Raw genomic sequence first — 18,236 nt, 5'->3', positions numbered from 1 at the left:
GTACCAAATACCAGATGTATTTATGTTAAATTATGTTTTACATTTTTATTAACCTACATTTAAACTAATTATATAAAACTATGTTTTAAGTGCACTATTAATGAACTGGTTCCATTTTTTTTTTTTTTTTTTTTTTTTTTTTTTTTTGGTAACACTACTTGAAGGGGTGTGCATAAGACTGACATGACACCTTCATAATCTTGACATGACACATGTCATGAATATGAAGGAGGTTTTATGAATGTTTATGACAACTGTCATTAAGTGTCATTCGCTCAATTATGTCATTTTTAATGCAAAGATGACATTGTTTGAGATGTCCGAGTTATGACAACTTGACATAAACCAATACATCATAACCTGTCAGTGTCTTTGTCATGACAACTTGACATCATTTAGCTTTATGGGTTAACATTGCATTAAACTGTCATGTGGTTGGTTTTGACAATGGCTGTCATGAGGCCATTATAATAGTGTCATGAATATGTATCTTGAGCTCAAGTACAGTGGTACAAATTGAACTTGTCATTAAAATGTCATTAAGTGACAATAACTCTGACAAATAATTTTATAACAGCGTCATGACTATTTTTCATTTCATGTTTTTTTTTTTGTTTTGTTTTTTTACGTTTCCTCCAACAGAAGGTCAGATAATAGACAATTTCAAATTTCATAAAAAAAGATGACACTGTTATAAAATAATGGTAACACTTTATTTTAGGGTCTTTTAACTAGTTGCCTTATTACTATTAGCATTCATATGGCTAAAATATTGGCTATTTATTAGTACTTATAAAGCACATATTAATGCCTTATTCTGCATGATCTTATTCTACATTCTTAATCCTACCCAATACCTAAACCTAACAATTAACTATAATAAGCAGTAAATTAAGAGTTTATTGAGGGAAAAGTCATAGTTAATCGTTTATATATGTGTTCCCTATACTGAAGTGTTACCAAAATAATGTAATGTAATGTTAACCCATAAAGCTAAGTAGTTTTTTAAGTTTGATAATTAATCTGTTATGTCATGTTTATGACAGGTTATGATGTTTTGCTAATGTCAAGTTGTCATGACAAAGACACTGACAGGTTATGATGTATTGGTTTATGTCAAGTTGTCGTAACAAAGACATCTCAAACAATGTCATCTTTGCATTAAAAAAATGACATAATTGAGCGAATGACACTTAATGACAGTTGTCATAAACATGCATAAAACCTCCTTCATATTCATGACACGTGTCATGTCAAGATTATGAAGGTGTCATGTCAGTCTTATGCACACCCCTTCAAGTAAAGTGTTACCTTTTTTTTTTTCATTCAAACAGAGAAAAACACTAAGAGATTTCTTATCCTGTAATACAGGCAGAATTTAAATGAAAGGGTTAAACTCTAAATTATCAAGTGTGTAAAATAGACTCACACAAACACACAGGGATCTAAGGATCAGTTGTAAATGTTTTACCAAGCAGTTAAGCCAGAAACTTTTTACATTTTGTCAGAAAATAACTCGGGATCCTGCAGTTTATTTAGAAACAGAGAAATATTTAAGCAAAATGGTCAGAGTCGTGGGTAGAAGATGGTGAATGGCACGCCTTGGAAGCGAGGAGAATGCAATGGGCTGAGTGTCGTCTGCTGACAAATGGCACAGGGAACTGGAACAAAACAAAACAGGAAAAACAGCAGGCATGAGCACCAATGATCTGACAAAAGGCAAGAGCAAACACACCACATAAAGGCAGAACTGATGAGCTTCAGGTGTGCTGAGCAAGACAAGCTAAATGAACACAGAGACCTGCAAACCATGACACAATTTAAACAAAAACAAAAATTAAATCTAAACTGTGACAGAAAGTTGTTTTTGATCATGTCTAAACATATATCCAAATGCAGTCCCTGATAAAAGGATTATGTCTGAACAATTTTTATCAGTTTCAACATTATGTTTTCAGCAAAAAGAATTTTCTCAACCTTGCTAAAAAATACCTATGCTGTCATCTAGTGGTTACACTAAATATTAAATGTTAATTAAATGTTAAATATTTTAACTTACTCATACTGCTTTACTTGAAAAAGGTAAAATAAAATGTTTATTTCTAATATTTGTATTATTTTATATAGAAATAAATGGTGTATAATATATTGTTTAGAAGATATGAGACTCTTCCTGTTACCCTTTTCCTTATTATTTTAATCCCCCAACATGGCAACACCGTTTGAGATATCTAATATCCCTTCACAATTTAGCATCCTCAATGAGTTGACTTCTTGCTGACTGGGTTTGCTTGCGATCGGACGAATTCCCTTAGCCGGGGACACACCTAACGATTAGCTGAAACATTCTAAGACTGAACTGAACACACATACCGATTGTTTCCTTCGACTGGAGCCGATTTATATACTCACACATGGAATTTGAACACCGACTGGCTCTGACTGGACGCGTTTGAGCGCGATCAGTCATAAGTATCAATTTACATTCATAATCGGCCTTAGTGTGTAATCGTTAAGTGTGTGTGCGGCTTCAGTCTGCAATTACAGTCGGTGTTCAAATTCCATGTGTGAGTATATAAATCGGCTCCAGTCGAAGGAAACAATCGGTATGTGTGTTCAGTTCAGTCTTAGAATGTTTCAGCTAATCGTTAGGTGTGTCCCCGGCTCGAACGCAACTGGCTCTGACTGGACGCGTTTGAGCGTGATCAGTCATAAGTATCAATTTACATTCATAATCAGCCTTACAATCGTTAAGTGTGTGTGCGGCTTTAGGAGAAGTATATAGACCTTATGTAGCCCCGCCCCTTTTCAGCGTTGCGCTCGTTGTCTTTTGACTTCCGGTTTGTATTTCCACAGCGATATTACATTTATGAATGAACTGCTCGTTTTAAAATCTTTCCGATCTACTGACATTTGTTAAGACATCTGCTTTTAACATAACAATGCTCATGATAACTTTCATTAACTCTACAACAAGTAAATCCACTTAACCAACTAATTATTCTTTGATAGCGATGCCATAGAAATGTACAGAGCTACTGCAAAACGGAAGTTCAAAGACAATTTTATAAAGATGGCGGCGCGCTTGTTTCTCTGGTAAATAAGGTCTATAAAATTCCAGAGAATGCATTTTTCAAACAACTCATAATAGCCAACTTCCTGTTGGGCTGGTGTATGACTTAGAGTATGCGATGAGATCTATAACTGTATGAAGTTTGGTTACTGTAAGTGAAAAGGGGTGCTCTACAAATACAACCATATAAAAGGGTGCACCACAGAGCTAAATATGCTCAGGTCCTAATAATGACAATTTCACACAGAATGGCTGTAACAAAGCTGTTTTAAAGGTCACCGAAATCTGTTAACCCCTATATTTCACACAGAATAGCTGTAATGTCCTCCAAATTCACTCTGGTCCATATCAGGTGACTCACTGTATCTTTCCTTCCTTCGGAACGAGTGAAGGAGACGCACTGAATGAAAATGACACAGCAGAAATAACAGCAGAAATGCAGCCGTTACCCCGGTAACCCCATAAACAAAGCAATTGCTAATCTGTTCATCTCAGCACTAAATACTTAGAAACATAATAGGCTATTTATTTTCAAATTTAAACATTTTAACATTTGAATCTGGACTACAGCATGCCCTAGATACTGATTGAAAATGATTATTTATGTGTGACCTTGTGTGACCTCTTCATACAGGCCTCTGTTAAACTTGTTTGGGGTCATACTATGCAAGAAAACTCCTGCTGTCAAAAATTGTGTGTGTTTTGTGCAATCAAAATGGTGATTGCATATTCAAATGAATAATTATCCCATGCTTTATAGGTCACTGAGCAATAAAATAATTTATTAGATGAATTTTAATATCTTTGTGACTGTGAAAATGTTTCATGCAAAAAGAATTGATAAAACCAAACTCCATGATAATTATGTAGCCAACACAAACTGATATTCAAGCTCTGCAACTATGATGTCACAAAGACATTCTAGAACTCTGCTAAGCATTGGGTCGCCACAAAGACACAAACCTGAGATTACTTTGATCAGAGTTTTGAGGTGAGAAGACGAAATACATTTAAAGACCAACACCAGAGAGAACATGGAGTACACTAACATTAGAGAAACAGCGTTTAATTTGTTTGATGAAGAACGTTTCCAGGGCGAACACACTGACGTGATCATCAGGGCAGATGGCGCAGAATTTCGAGCGCACAAGATCATCTTGTCTGCCTTCAGCCCTTACTTTAGGTGAGGAGAAGCATTTGAACTGCAATTGTGTGCAAATTACCAATAAATAATTATAATTACATACATAATTTCCACTGCCAGCATCATATTGTTGAAATTGCCTAAGCGGTCCAAATATATAAATGCATGAAAATGAATTTTGTTCAAAGGGTTCTTTTCTCCAACAACTGGAGCAGCACAAAAAAACAATTTTATGAAATTCCAGGAATGTCCCAAGACTCCCTGTCTCAGATCATTCACTTCGCATACACGGGAGCTGCACACATTACAGAAGAAAATGTGACAGAGGTCTTGGTAGCGGCTGATCAGTTTTTGGTGTGGGGTCTTGTTGATGCTTGCTGCCAGTTCCTGGAGGAAAATTTATGCCCAGAGAACTGCATGGGCATCTGGAGGTTTACAGAAGACTTTTTTTCCTGCTCAAAGCTCCACCATAAAGCAATGCACTACATCCTGCAGAACTTTGAGGAGGTTCTGCTCGAACCTGAGGAGTTCCTGGAGCTCTCGCTGGAACAACTTGAAGAAATCATCGGAAAGGATGAGCTGAACGTTAAACAGGAGAAGGTGGTTTTTGAAGCAGTCCTCCAATGGATTAATTACACACCTGAAAACAGGAAGCAAACCATTGCCGTGCTTCTGCCAAAGGTAAAACAGAGTTTTGTCTTGTTTACATTACAAATTTCAAATAACTCTGTAATCAAGATACATTTTCTGCTATAAATTGTAGAAATTTTGTTTTGTTGTTTTGTCATTTATATTAATTTGGTATCACTTTGGTATGGGGAACACATACTCTCTATTAACTACAACTTTTGCCTCAATAAACTCTTAATTTACTGCTTAATAATAGTTAGTAAGGTAGTTGTTGTAGTGTTTAAGTTTAGGTATAGGGTAGGATTTTGGGATGTAGAATAAGGTAATAAGGCATTAATATGTGCTTTATAAGTACTAATAGACAGCTAAAATGCATGCTAATAAGCAACCAGTTAAAAGTGAGAATTGTTCCCCATACTAAAGTGTTAACATATTTGGTAACACTTTACTTGAAGGGGTGTGCATAAGACTGACATGACACCTTCATAATCTTGACATGACACGTGTCATGAATATGAAGGAGGTTTTATGCATGTTTATAACAACTGTCATTAAGTGTCATTCGCTCAATTATGTCATTTTTAATGCAAAGATGACATTGTTTGAGATGTCTTTGTTACGACAACTTGACATAAACCAATACATCATAACCTGTCAGTGTCTTTGTCATGACAACTTGACATTAGCAAAACATCATAACCTGTCATAAACATGACATAGCAGATTAATTATCAAACTTAAAAAACTACTTAGCTTTATGGGTTAACATTACATTACATTATTTTGGTAACATTTCAGTATAGGGAACACATATATAAATGATTAACTATGAATTTTCCCTCAATAAACTCTTAATTTACTGCTTATTATAGTTAATTGTTAGGTTTAGGTATTGGGTAGGATTAAGAATGTAGAATAAGATCATGCAGAATAAATGCATTAATATGTGCTTTATAAGTACTAATAAATAGCCAATATTTTAGCCATATGAATGCTAATAGTAATAAGGAACTAGTTAAAAGACTCTAAAATAAAGTGTTACCATTATTTTATAACAGTGTCATCTTTTTTAAGAAATTTGAAATTGTCTATTATCTGACCTTCTGTTGGTGGAAACTTAAAACAACAACAACAAAAAAAAAAAACATGAAATGAAAAATAGTCATGACGCTGTTATAAAATTATTTGTCAGAGTATTGTCACTTAATGACATTTTAATGACAAGTTCAATTTGTACCACTGTACTTGAGCTCAAGATACATATTTATGACACTATTATAATGGCCTCATGTCAAAACCAACTACATGACAGTTTAATGTAATGTTAACCCATAAAGCTAAATAATGTCAAATTGTCATGACAAAGACACTGACAGGTTATGATGTATTGGTTTATGTCAAGTTGTCATAACTCGGACATCTCAAACAATGTCATCTTTGCATTAAAAATGACATAACTGAGCGAATGACACTTAATGACAGTTGTCATAAACATTCATAAAACCTCCTTCATATTCATGACACGTGTCATGTCATGATTATGAAGGTGTCATGTCAGTCTTATGCACACCCCTTCAAGTAAAGTGTTACCACATATTTTTTTGTTTAATTAATTTGTATCTAATTTTATTTCAGTTTTAGTTATTTTAGTATACGTCAGACTAAATGAAAATGAGAAATGGTGTCTTGACAATTAGTTTGTTTTTTAATATTTTATTTAAGTTAAAGTTTATTCTCATTTTATTTTAGGGTTTTAGTTTTAGTTTACAATTGGCATGGGGTAAGAAAATATTCTTAATTCAAATGGCAAACAAGTTTATTTTTCTTCCTCCTCTGACAGATATTTTTCTTGTTTTAAGCATAAACTCGCTTAAAGTATTAGTTCACTTTAAAATGAAAATTACCTCAAGATTTACTCACGCTCAAGCCATCCTAGGAGTATATGACTTTCTTCTTTCTGATGAACACAATCAGAGTTATATTAATAAATATCCTGACGCATCCGAGCTTTATAATGGCAGTAAATGGGACCAATGAGTATGAAGCTCAAGAAAGTGCATCCATCCATCCATCCATCATAAACATACGTCTTGGGGGTTAATAAAGGCCTTCTAAAGCAAAGCGATACGTTTGTGTTAGAAAAATATCTAGCCTCTGCCAGACAACCTTCTGTATTCAACTTACAAAGAAAGTTTAACGCCTCTTCCAGTTCAAAATGCTTTCGCTACGTCCTACACCTTTCATATTCAACTTACAGAAAAAGCTTTTTTCATAAGTTGAATATGGAAGGTGGTCTGGCGGAAGCTAGATATTTTACTTTATAACTTATAGCTTGGATACGTCAGGATATTTATTAATATAACTCCGATTGTGTTCATCAGAAAGAAGAAAGTCATATACACCTATAGGATGGCTTGAGGGTGAGTAAAGCTTGGGATAATTTTCATTTTAAAGTGAACTAATCCTTACATTTTAATACATTTTACAGAACACAAGTCTTAACATCTTAAGAAATTTTGGAGAATCATTTTTCATTTTTGAACTTTGAACTGCTTAGCAACAGCCTTGCAACAGTCTAGCAGCTCTGAAAGTATAAACTCTCGCTTCACTGTGCTTCAGGTTCGATTGGGGTTGATCCCATCAGACTACTTCATCAATAATGTGAAGAACAATCCACTGGTGATGGAGAATGAAGCCTGCAAGCCAGTTATCATCAATGCAATGAAGACTATGTTTGACCTCAGCATGGATGAATCCACCAACCAAGAGCTCATACATCAACTGACACGCCCACGTCTGCCCTCAGAGATCCTATTGGCCGTCGGAGGATGGAGCGGCAGCAATCCCACCAATGAGATCGAGGCATATGATGTGAAGGCAGACCGCTGGGTCAGTGTAACTCAAGACGATGAGCGTCCCAGAGCCTATCATGGTACAGCGGTCCTGGAGGAGTTTGTTTATTGTGTTGGTGGTTATGATGGTGTGGAGTATTTCAACAGCGTGAGGAAATGTAATCTCATCACTCACACTTTTCATGAGGTGAGTAATGTTGTAGGTCAACATGTTCCTTTACAAAAAAAGTACCATTGTACAGTCATGGTGTCAGATTTTACTTTGATATTGTCATGGACCATAGTACTGAATAATGGTTCTCCAAATACTATTAAAAAAATTGTGTTAATGCCATTGTAATTTTTGCAACTGGTAGGACAGAACCAATGTGATGGTCTATTGATGTGTGTTTGGACACTGATGTAAAGTATCTGATATGTTGCAGGTGGCCCCCATGCATGAACGCCGATGCTATGTAAGCGTGGTTGTTCTGGACGGGCTCATATATGCAATTGGTGGTTTTGATAGATATCAACAGCTTAAAACAGCAGAGCGTTATGATCCAAACACCAAGCAGTGGACACTGACAGCACCCATGAATGAACGGAGGAGTGACGCCAGCGCCACCTCACTGCAGGGCAGGGTAAGAACACTCACCCATGACTCCACACTCTTTTGCTGGAGACTCTTAAAGGGTTAGTTCACCCAAAAATGAAAATGATGTCATTAATGTCTCACCCTCATGTCGTTCCAAACCCGTAAGACCTCCGTTCATCTTCAGAACACAGTTTAAGATATTTTAGATTTAGTCCGAGAGCTTTCTGTCCCTCCATTGAAAGTGTAGGTATGGTGCACTGTCCATGTCCAGAAAGGTAATAAAAACATCATCAAAGTAGTCCACGCTGCTGCTTCTTCTTCTATGGCGGTTGGCATCCAGCTTATTGGTGCATTACCGCCCCCTTCTGCTCTGACGTGATTAGGACATCCGCGACATGCACACCTACGCACCATTTTAAAAAATATAGCAATACCAAAATACAAACAATGTAGAATAGCTTGAATACAGCGTGCGTCTCCCTCAGACTGTAAACGAAGCTCAGGCGCACAACATAACACGTCATCAGCGTCACTGTCCGGAGCAGAAGGGGGCGGTAATGCACCAATAAGCTGGATGCCAACCGCCGTAGAAGAAGAAGAAGCAGCGTCACTGTGGATATACACAGACCCGGAAGAGAAGACAATGCTGAATAAAGTCGTAGTTTTTGTTATTTTTGGACCAAAATGTATTTTAGATGCTTCAAAAACTTCTAACTAACCCACTGATGTCACATGGACTACTTTGATGATGTTTTATTACCTTTCTGGACATGGACAGTGCACCGTACATACATTTTCAATGGAGGGACAGAAAGCTCTTGGACTAAATCTAAAATATCTTAAACTGTGTTCCGAAGATGAACGGAGGTCTTATGGGTGTGGAACGACATGAGGGCGAGTCATTAATGACATAATTTTCATTTTTGGGTGAACTAACCCTTTAATTCCTGTAAAGTTAGAAGGAGCATGATAATAGTGTAAATAAGAAAACAGGAATATTATATAAAATATACTGAGTGTTGTAAACAGATTTTTTCTGAACAATCTGTGATAATTGTGCACAAACATCATGTATGTTATGTTTGTGTGTGTTTGTCAGGTTTATATCTGTGGTGGTTTTGCTGGGATCGAGTGTCTCTCTTCCGCTGAGAGTTATAACCCGGAAACAGACCAGTGGACTCTCATTTCTCCCATGAGAAGCCGCCGCAGTGGTGTCGGTGTGATCGCTTACGGAGATCTAGTGTATGCTGTGAGTATTAAACACGCATATCAGTGTTATGTATCATTGACATACTATTATAGTTTTTATATTTGAATAGATATTTAATGTTTTTGATTAGTTTTATTTTATATTTTTAATTCTATTTTAAATAATATTTGTATTAATGTAATTGTATGCTTTTGTAATTTCTGTCATAGTTTTATATATCATAATCTGTGAAAGTTTATATATATATATATATATGTAATTTGTAATTTTGCTGTGTTTTGTCATTTTCATTAGTTATATAGTTTTTATTGATTAAAAAATATGTTTAAAGTTTAAAATAAGTAAATTTTTTAAATATTTTAATAATTTATTAAAGTTAATTAGTTAAAGTTTATTTTATTTCAGTTAACTGCACCGTAAAAAAAGAATTGTTGGTTTAACTTAAAAAAGTAAGTTACCTGGTTGCATTAAAATTTTAAGTTTATTGAAAATAAAAATTTGATTTATTACAACGAAGGCAATTGGGTTAATGTACAGAAACTCAAAATATTATGTTATCTGAACTACATTAATTATCTAAGTTGATTTGACAAAGGAAAAAATGTTATGACAACAAATCATGAAAATTATTTTTTACAGTGTGAATGTTTTTTTTTATGGATTTAGTTTATATTAACCCTGACACAAATATAGAAATATGGAACAATCACAGTTTAAAGGTTGCAAATGTGTAAATAGCATGCATGCATGTGCATACAAATGCACAGAATACATAATAAAAAATGTATTTATTTAAAGGTTGGTGGTTATGATGGTGGCAGTCGTTTGCGGAGTGTGGAGGCCTACAACCCGCTGACTGACATCTGGCGTGATGTTGCAGCAATGTACAACCCACGCAGCAACTTTGGCATTGAGGTGAGGTGTGGACAATTAATATCTGCATCTGGTGAAATTACATTACAATAATGATTTTATGAATATGGTGGAAAAAATCTGATCCAAATTAACTGCACCATAAAATTGTAGCAATCTTCACAGATCAATGTGTTTGACTAAGAAAACATCCACCTAATTCCAACAGTCAAAAAATTCAACCCTGTTTAATTGAAGTTTTGCATCTTACTAAGATTTATTCATGTAAAGTTAAACATGATTTATTTTTCTTTTACCTTCCTCAAAATCCAGGTAGTCGATGGTCAGTTGTTTGCTGTCGGAGGCTCTAATGGAATTGGCACCACCTGTGATGTAGAGTCCTACGATGAGAAGACAGATGAATGGTAACTTCCACAAACACTAAATCTCACAGATCATTTCAGACTACATTAGATATCTGTAAGTCTATACGTATTATGTAGGCTATATTTCATTGCATTCACTGCATCTGTTTTCTCCACAGGTTTGTTGCAAATGAAATGACCATTTACCGCAGTGCTCTGAGTTGTTGTGTAGTATCAGGATTGCCTAACATGGCAGAGTATGCTGCCCTACGAAACGCCGTACAGACACAAGACGAGTCTGACAGTGAATGATCTTCTTCTAGCAGATCTGACAGTCTGGTTACAAAAGGAGTGTCATATTTCCTGAATAAATGCATTCAAAAAAGAGTCTGTATTCTAAATGTTAAACTTCCTCTCAGGTGTAGTGCTGTTCATTAAAAAGACTGTAGGGTTCAAATCTCGCAAGGGATCTCTGCAGCTCAACAAACCAACATCTAATATTGAGAATTCTGTTTACTGAGTAAACTATTTATTGCTTTATTAAACTTTTACTGTCATTACTGGTCTTTCAGGGTGGCCGGTGAATGTGTCTTGGTCTGTTTTATGATTATAGATTGTGTATGATTGATTTAACTCATAAACAGTCTCTGTGAGAAGCATTGATTATGTGGCGTTTTAGGCATAATCTACACATGGAAATATAACTTTTGTGTTACATTAAAAAGTTGAGCCTACAATCATTTTTGCAGTGTCATTATTGACTTCTGAAAATAATAATAATTAATATAGCTGCATGCAACGATGGCGGGCCCAAGCCCGGTTGCACTGCCAACCCGGTGGCTTCAGGGCAACTGTGGGCAATATGCATTTAAAACCTCCCTGAACTATCGTTTGTGCAACAGTTTTATGCTCCAAAAGCATGCTTTCATTAAATTTCAATATGTGTGGTATAAAAAATAAAATTATAAAATTAATAAATAGAGACAAATCACAGAACCTGCAAAGACGATTTTAATATCAGTCTTAGGTAATAGTAAGGTAAATGTCTAAATTTTTCTGCTCACTTATGCAAGTTTATTTTAAACAGCCACTTTTATAAAATCAAGTGAAATTTACTTAAATAGTGATTTTTAATAAATTTGAATTATATCAATAAATAATTACAATCCCGATTCCAAAAAAGTTGGGACACTGTACAAATTGTGAATAAAAAAGGAATGCAATCATTTACAAATCTGATACACTTATATTTTATTCACAATAGAATATAGATAACATATCAAATGTTGAAAGTGAGACATTTTGAAATGTCATGCCAAATATTGGCTCATTTTGGATTTCATGAGAGCTATACATTCCAAAAAAGTTGGGACAGGTAGCAATAAGAGGCTGGAAGAGTTAAATGTACATATAAGGAACAGCTGGAGGCCCAATTTGCAACTTATTAGGTCAATTGGCAACATGATTGGGTATAAAAAGAGCCTCACAGAGTGGCAGTGTCTCTCAGAAGTCAAGATGGGCAGAGGATCACCAATTCCACCAATGCTGCAGGCGAAAAATAGTGGAAGCAATATCAGAAAGGAGTTTCTCAGAGAAAAATTGCAAAGAGTTTGAAGTTATCATCATCTACAGTGCATAATATCATCCAAAGATTCAGAGAATCTGGAACAATCTCTGTGCGTAAGGGTCAAGGTCGGAAAACCATACTGGATGCCCATGATCTTCGGGTCCTTAGATGGCACTGCTTCACGTACAGGAATGCTACTGTAATGGAAATCACAACATGGGCTCAGGAATACTTCCAGAAAACATTGTCGGTGAACACAATCCACCGTGCCATTCGCCATTGCCGGCTAAAACTCTATAGGTCAAAAAAGAAGCCATATCTAAGCATGATTTAGAAGCGCAGGCGTTTTCCCTGGGCCAAGGCTCATTTAAAATGGACTGTGGCAAAGTGGAAAACTGTTCTGTGGTCAGACGAATCAAAATTTGAAGTTCTTTTTGGAAAACTGGGACGCCATGTCATCCGGACTAAAGAGGACAAGGACAACTCCAAGTTGTTATCAAAGCTCAGTTCAGAAGCCTGCATCTCTGCATCTCTTACACATCTGGAAAGGCACCATCAATGCTGAAAGGTATATCCAAGTTCTAGAACAACATATGCTCCCATCCAAATGTCATCTCTTTCAGGGAAGACCTTGCATTTTCCAGCATGACAATGCCAGACCACATACTGCATCAATTACAACATCATGGCTGCATAGAAGAAGGATCCGGGTACTGAAATGGCCACCCTGCAGTCCAAATCTTTCACCTATAGAAAACATTTTGCGCATCATAAAGAGGAAGATGTGAAAAGAAGACCTAAGACAGTTGAGCAACTAGAAGCCTGTATTAGACAAGAATGGGACAACATTCCTATTCCTAAACTTGAGTAACATGTCTCCTCAATCCCCAGACGTTTTCAGACTGTTATAAAAAGAAGAGGGGATGCCACACAGTTGTAAACATGACCTTGTCCCAACTTTTTTGAGATGTGTTGATGCCATGAAATTTAAAATCAACTTATTTTTCCCTAAAAATGATACATTTTCTCAGTTTAAACATTTGATAGTTTAAACATTTGATATGTCATCTATGTTGTATTCTCAATAAAATATTGAAATTTGAAACTAAAATGATTAATGATTTAAAATGATTCATTGCATTCTGTTTTTATTCACAATTTGTACAGTGTCCCAACTTTTTTGGAATCGGGTTTGTAATTTAAAGACGTGTTGTACATGATGTTTGCAAACACAGCACATGACTTTTTATAATACCCATGTCGAGAAAACACACACTCTCCTTTGTAAAAACAAAACAAAGATTTAAGTCTTGTATGAATCAGAACACGAAATCACAGGTGTTGGTAATAATAATTGTAACTCAAATGACATTTGAAATGTAGTCCTGTCCAAATAGTGATATTGTCACGAATACAGCTCCTCCGGTGCATCCTCCGGACCACCGGAGGGAACCCTCTCCGGAATACTGATTCGCACCCATTTGGACTCCATTTCCCAGAGGCCCGCATTCCTGGGACTGATCACCTCCCACCTGCACCATATCACACCACACTATTTAAGACGCACACACACACACACAGTCGCGAAGTCTTGATTTGCTACTAGTGGTCATTTCTGAGCGTTTATTTGTGGACTGATTTATTGTTACGATCCGGACTGTTTTACTCTGCTGAACCTTGCTGCCTACCCCGAACCTTGCCTGTCTATCGTCTGTGAACTCTTGCCGCCTGCCTCGATCCTTGCCTGTGACCCGACCCTGTATATCGCTGCCAGCCCTGAACTTCTGCCTGTCCCCGTTTACGACACTGCCTAGCCCAAGTCTGTATTTACCTGTCTTTTACAATAAAGCTGCAAATGGATCCGCTATCTCCAGACTCTTCATTACAGAAGACTTCGCCGCCAACCGATCCAGCAGCTTTGGCCCAGATCTCTACGGAACTAACTGCTCAAGCCAGCCAGCTCGCCATGCACCATCACCAGCTCTCACGCCTCACTTCACTCACCGAAGAGCTGGTGAAGACCCTCCAGAGTCTCCGCCTCAATGCGCCTGAGTCTGCTGCTGCACAGGCCGCCGCACCTGTTGTCCCAACTCCTCCGACACCAGCCGTCTCGAATCCTCGCCTGGCACTCCCCGAAAAGTTCGACGGAACCCCCAGCAAATGTAAGGGATTTTTACTGCAATGCTCCTTGTATGTGAACCAACAACCATCTATGTACCCCACTGATACAAGCCGCATTTCCTTTGTTTGCTCACTGTTAATGGGGAGAGCTCTGGATTGGGCCACCGCCATTTGGCGTGACGACGGTTCAGCATTCCCCTCTTTCACAACTTTCTTGCAACGCTTCAGAGACGTGTTTGAACATGCAGAGGGTGGTCGGAGTCCGGGTGATCAACTACTCTCACTGACCCAGGGAAAAACCACCGCCGCCGAGTACGCATTACAATTCCGCACTCTGGCAGCACAGACTAATTGGGTTGAAGATACTTTGAAATTGTTATTCCGCCGGGGCTTAACGATGGACTTACAAGCTGAGTTGGCCTGCAGAGATGAGGGCAGCTCTCTGGACTCAATCTGCTACGCACTCGGCGCTCGAGCCGAGCTCTCCCGATCAGCAACACAACCCCGGAGCCCATGCAACTCGGTTATACCCCCGTACATCCCGATGAAAGAGAGAGAAGACGTCAACTCCATCTATGTTTCTACTGTGGCCAAGCCGGTCATATCAAGAATAACTGCCCGATCCGTCCTCCCGCTACCAAGTCCACAACGGTGAGTCCCCTCTCGCTCCACCAATATTCCTCCAACTGCTTAAAAATACCTGCTCAGATTCTGGTAAATGATCAGCGCATTGCCACACACGCCCTTCTGGACTCTGGGGCAGCAGGGAACTTCATGTCAGACACTTTTGCCAGGGAACACAGCATTCCATTAACTCAATGTCATTTTCCCCTGACAGTGGAGGCGCTAGACGGGAGACCCATTGGGGAGGGGAAAATTACACATCTCACCACCGAAGTCAAACTACAAATCGGCATCTTACATCAAGAACCCATCCGCTTCTACATAATTCATGCACCACAGAGTTCTATTGTCCTTGGTTTACCCTGGCTCCGCTCACATAACCCACATGTGTCATGGAAGGAGGGGGAGATTCTTCACTGGGACGAACGTTGTCATGAGCACTGTCTTCAACAAATTCACCCATTGCCTCTTCGAGCTGTGGAGGTACGTAATGAGACTGCTGAGGAACCAGAAATACCCATTGAATACTCTGACCTGGTCATGGCCTTCAGCAAAGAGAAATCCACTGAACTCCCTCCACACAGACCCGGGGACTGTGCCATCGACCTGATACCGGGCACTACACCTCCCAAAGGTCGAATCTTTCCCCTATCTCAACCTGAAACTATAGCCATGCAAAAGTATATCGAAGAGGAGTTAGCGAAGGGATTTATCCGGCCGTCTACATCACCAGCATCTGCCGGTTTCTTCTTCGTCAAGAAAAAGGACGAGGGTCTCCGCCCTTGCATTGACTATAGGGGCTTGAACGACATCACCGTAAAATTCCGCTACCCACTTCCTTTGGTACCAGCAGCACTCGAGCAACTAAGACAGGCCAAATACTTCACCAAATTGGATCTTCGATGTGCCTATAATCTCATTCGCATCCGGGAGGGGGACGAGTGGAAAACCGCTTTCTCCACAACCACTGGCCACTACGAAACCCTTGTTATGCCGTTCGGGCTGTCCAACAGTCCAGCCGTGTTCCAGTCTTACATCAACGAGGTATTCCGAGACATGCTAAATCGGTGGGTTGTCGTCTACATAGACGACATTCTGATATACTCTGCATCCTACGAAGAACATGTGCAACACGTACGAATGGTGCTTCAAAGACTGCTCGAACACCGACTGTATGCCAAAGCCGAAAAGTGTGAATTTCATCAAACATCCACAACTTTCCTGGGATACATCATCAGCAGAGATGGGGTAGCTATGGATGACAATAAAGTAAGAGCGGTATTGGAATGGCCCAAACCACAGACCCTCAAAGAAATGCAGCGATTCCTGGGCTTCGCCAACTTTTACAGACGATTCATCCGAAACTTCAGCAGTGTAGCGGCACCCCTGACATCCATGACGAAACGCTCCTCCTCTCGTCTTCACTGGTTCCCCGAAGCACATCTGGCATTTCAAGAGTTAAAGAACCGATTCACTTCAGCTCCCATCCTTCATCACCCCGACCCAGAACGGCCATTCATCGTGGAAGTGGACGCGTCTAGCACTGGTATTGGCGCTATTCTCTCACAACGCCAGGGCGAGGCCGAGAAAATGTACCCATGTGCCTTCTACTCACGAAAGTTATCCGCGGCAGAACGGAATTACGACGTTGGGGACCGAGAACTGTTAGCTATGAAAGCCGCCCTCGAGGAATGGCGGCATTGGCTGGAGGGAGCTCAACATCCATTCACCGTGTTCACCGACCACAAGAACCTGGAATATTTACGTTCAGCAAAAAGACTAAATCCACGTCAGGCCCGTTGGGCAATGTTCTTCACTCGATTCGATTTCAAAGTCACCTACAGACCTGGGTCTAAGAATACCAAAGCAGATGCTCTGTCTCGTCAAGCCGAATGCATCGAGCAGAACAAAACCGAAGAACACATCATTCCAGAGTCTCTCCTTCTTGCTCCAGTCCAGTGGGACATTATGACAGAATTGACACAGGCCAATGAACAGGTAGCCCCGCCGAATACTTGTCCACTCGATCGCACCTTTGTACCTGCTCACCTCCGAGACAAAGTGATGCATCAGGTACATGACACGCCCAGTTCTGGTCACCCCGGAATCACCGCCACACTCAACCTGCTGCAGAACCGCTTCTGGTGGGAAACGATGTCACAAGATGTTATTCAATTCATCCATCAATGCACTGCATGCCAGATCTCCAAGACCAATCATCAGCTGCCTGCTGGATTACTTCAACCATTACCCATCCCTCACCGGCCGTGGTCACACATTGCGATAGACTTCATCACGGATCTACCCTCCTCTCAAGGTAACACCACAATACTGACAGTAATAGATCGGTTCTCCAAGGCATGTCGACTGATACCGCTCCCCAAGCTACCCACAGCTTTCGAAACGGCAGAAGCATTATGCAATTATGTATTCAGACTCTATGGCTTACCTGAGGATATTGTGTCCGATAGGGGACCCCAATTCACCTCCCGAGTCTGGGCAGCGTTCTTCAAGCAATTGAATGTTAACATCAGTCTCACGTCAGGCTACCACCCAGAATCCAATGGTCAAACTGAACGTATGAATCAGGAACTTAATCGCTTCCTCCGCACTTATTGTCATCATCAACAAACAGAATGGAGCCGTTACCTCATGTGGGCAGAATATGCGCAGAATTCACTACAAAAACCCTCCACTGGCTTGACGCCATTTCAGTGTGTGCTGGGGTATCAACCACCCTTGTTTCCATGGTCTGGCGAACCCTCAGAGTTACCCGCAATCAACACTTGGATGCAGAGAAGTGAGGAGACGTGGGATGCTGCTCATCAACACCTCCAACGCGCTGTCAGGAGGCAAAGGATTCAGGCGAACCGACGCCGACGACCTCCACCTCAGTATGCTGTGGGACAGTGGGTATGGCTCTCCACCCGGGATCTCCGATTGAGACTTCCATGCAAAAAACTCAGTCCCAGGTATGTCGGGCCCTTTCAAATTACAAAACAAATCACTCCAGTATCATTTCATTTAGACTTACCCACTAATTACCGTGTTTCTCCCACCTTTCATGTCTCGCTACTGAAACCCTCCGGGGGCCCGGGAGGGGATCCGGAGGAGGCTGAGGAGCCGCAACCCCCACCGCTGTTGATAGAGGGCGAGGAGGCCTATCGTGTCCGAGAACTGCTCGACTCAAGGCGCCGGGGCCAGAGGCTTCAATACCTGGT

The 18,236-nt window shown here is 39.5% G+C and overlaps 1 protein-coding gene across 1 annotated transcript; it reads left to right on the top strand.

Moving 5' to 3' along the window:
• The first annotated feature begins 4,107 nt into the window (after positions 1-4,107).
• LOC125254724 (kelch-like protein 10) lies at positions 4,108-11,440 on the top strand. The gene is made up of 8 exons (XM_048169496.1): positions 4,108-4,256; positions 4,406-4,898; positions 7,467-7,886; positions 8,125-8,322; positions 9,376-9,525; positions 10,285-10,401; positions 10,672-10,763; positions 10,883-11,440. The coding sequence occupies exons 1-8, from the start codon at positions 4,108-4,110 to the stop codon at positions 11,013-11,015; spliced, it is 1,752 nt and encodes a 583-aa protein (XP_048025453.1). The 3' UTR covers positions 11,016-11,440.
• The last annotated feature ends 6,796 nt before the right edge of the window (positions 11,441-18,236 follow it).

This window comes from Megalobrama amblycephala, linkage group LG19 (assembly GCF_018812025.1).
Source record: "Megalobrama amblycephala isolate DHTTF-2021 linkage group LG19, ASM1881202v1, whole genome shotgun sequence".
Classification (NCBI taxonomy): Eukaryota; Metazoa; Chordata; class Actinopteri; order Cypriniformes; family Xenocyprididae; genus Megalobrama; species Megalobrama amblycephala.
Note: the sequence above shows the minus strand (reverse complement) of the source record. Positions and strands in the feature narration are given on the sequence as shown.